This window comes from Sardina pilchardus, chromosome 8 (assembly GCF_963854185.1).
Source record: "Sardina pilchardus chromosome 8, fSarPil1.1, whole genome shotgun sequence".
Classification (NCBI taxonomy): domain Eukaryota; kingdom Metazoa; phylum Chordata; class Actinopteri; order Clupeiformes; family Clupeidae; genus Sardina; species Sardina pilchardus.
Genome location: NC_085001.1, coordinates 27,124,674 through 27,127,173, shown reverse-complemented (window position 1 = coordinate 27,127,173; position 2,500 = coordinate 27,124,674). Strand labels below are relative to the sequence as shown.

The following is a 2,500-nucleotide window of genomic DNA, read 5'->3' as shown; positions in this document are numbered from 1 at the left end:
AGGTTGGCCCATGAGAATGTGGTAGCAGCCAAGGATGTTCCTGAGGCTCTGCACAAACTAGCCACCAATGACCTGCCCTTACTCGCCATGGAGTACTGTCAAGGAGGAGACCTCCGCAAGGTGTGTGTGTGTGTGTGTGTGTGGGGGGGGGGGGGGGGGGGGGGGGTTGGATATACAATGCTGTGGTTGAAGTTGAAGTTAGTTATATTGGTGCCTTGAGAGTGCCATGAGTCCATTGATAACACACTCTCTCTCTCTCTCTCTCTCTCTCTCTCTTTTTCTGTGTGTGTGTGTGTGTCTTTAGTACTTGAACCTTCAGGATAACTGCTGTGGGATGAGGGAGGGCTCCATCCTCATCCTACTAAGAGACATATGTGAGTATACACTCAGACACTCACACATGCATACATTACATTTGTTTGACGCACATACACACACACACACACACACACACACACACACACACACACACACACACACACACACACACACCTATAAAAACTATCTGTCTCTCACAATCCTCCCCCTATTCTCACACGGACACACAAACATTTTTGCCAGATCTCTCAGGGTTTTGAATTTCTCTTACCTCTGTCTCTCTCTCACACACACACACACACCCTTAGCCTGTGTGTGACCTGTTCCAGGGCGTGTGTAGTAATAGTCTGAGCACTTCCTCCATGTCTGTCATATCACTGTGGGAACACAGAACACAGAGAGAGAGAGAAAGGAGGGAGAGAGAGAAAGATGAGGGGATAGGTAGGTAGAGAGAAATAGAGAGAGACGGGGGGAGAGAAAGATAACAGGAGCGAGACAAATGATGAAGCACACTTACAGTAAGGAGTGCAACTCACTCACTCTTTAAAGGTCAGTTACTTGTCAGCCGAACCAGACCAGATCCAGCACCCAAAGGGCGTGGCACGCCAGCTCACAGATGCCCAGACCCGGGGTCAACTTACAGGTCACAGACGTTGGGCACAGGATCAACTTACAGGTCACAGACACCCAGGTACAGACGAGGTCAGCTTACAGGTTACAGATGTAGGGGTACAAGGTGAATTAACAGCTCACAGACACTCAGGCACAAGGTCAACTTACAGGGCACAGATACCCAGTCACAAGGTCAACTTACAGGTCACAGACACCCAGGTACAGACGAGGTCAGCTTACAGGTTACAGATGTAGGGGTACAAGGTGAATTTACAGCTCACAGACACTCAGGCTCAAGGTCAACTTACAGGGCACAGATACCCAGGCACAAGGTCAACTTACAGGGCACAGATTAGGGATGTTAACCGGTGACTGTTTGACCGATGGTTGACCGTTTCCACGTTAGCCGACCAAAGTTGTCGCTAGTCGGTTAAACAAAAAAAAAGAGGCATCTTTCAATTAGGCTAAAGACAGTGGACTAAACGCTACTACAGCTAGCCATCGCATTCCAAGAAGATCTTTTTTTGCGTGAAGTTAACAAATTATCCCTCTCACTCAATTTTTCATAACGCCTGCTTGTAGGCTAGGCTACGTAATAAACCAATAAAAACATTTAGCACGAGGTCACAGCGGTGGCCGGTGCGTCTTTTGCAATCTGGAAGTGTGCCGTTTTATCCATTGGTTTTATCATGTTGCAGTCTAGGCAACTTTCCGCATAAGATGGGCTTAAATTTGGAAAGACATTACATCTACATTTCAGGAAGGGTCATCAATGGTAACAGATAAGGTAATGATCATCTTTCGTTATTGTTGTTAGCACTTCCTCAAACTAAGCTGCGTCTCTTTGGAGCTGTCATTTTCATAAGTGAGCCGCGGCCATTTCAGATTCAAATGAGCTTCTAACGCTAGACAAACGCCTTTATTTGCAACGCGATCACCTTGTACCCAAACCATTTTCGGAGCAAAGGAACCATTTGTCCTCCATTTACAAGCTCCTTGGTTTGCAGGACTCATTGGCGCTGTAGGATTTTAAAAAGTGACTGAGTGAAAGGGCGGCGCCGGGGCTGTGTGTATGAGCGTAGGACAGAGAGATGAGAGTTGGGAAATTGCGTGGCTGTTATTTCAAATAGCATAATTTATTTTAAACGAATCGGTTAACCGGTTTCAACCGGCTAATGAGCCTCGGTGGTCGGTCAAGAACATTTTTAGTTTTCGCCATCCCTAGCACAGATACCCAGTCACAAGGTCAGCTTACAGGGCACAGATACCCAGACTCAAGGTCCGCTCACAGATACCTAGGCTCAGGGTCAGCTTGCAGCCTGATGGTGTTTTAAGCCCCCAACGTCGTCTTCCAGGCAACGCTGCCACTATCAATTCAAGGGCACCTAACCCTAACCCTAACTCTAACCTTAAACCCATGCCTAAGCCTAGCACCTTCCAGGCAGCGCTGCCTTGAAGACAACGTTGGGGGTTTAAAAGACCAAGAAACCAGCTTACAGATCACAGATGCTAGACACATGGTCAACTGACAGATCACAGACGCTAGACACAAGGTCAACTGACAGATCAC

General features: G+C 47.4%; 1 protein-coding gene across 3 annotated transcripts in view; it reads left to right on the top strand.

The window, feature by feature from the left end:
* ikbkb (inhibitor of nuclear factor kappa B kinase subunit beta) overlaps positions 1-2,500 on the top strand; it is a 35,778-nt gene that overhangs the window by 17,313 nt on the left and 15,965 nt on the right. For all 3 annotated transcript variants that reach the window (XM_062543450.1, XM_062543449.1, XM_062543448.1), the window contains 2 exons: positions 3-120; positions 305-374. In XM_062543450.1, coding sequence (XP_062399434.1) covers positions 3-120; positions 305-374 — 188 coding nt within the window. The remainder of the gene's footprint in view (positions 1-2; positions 121-304; positions 375-2,500) is intronic.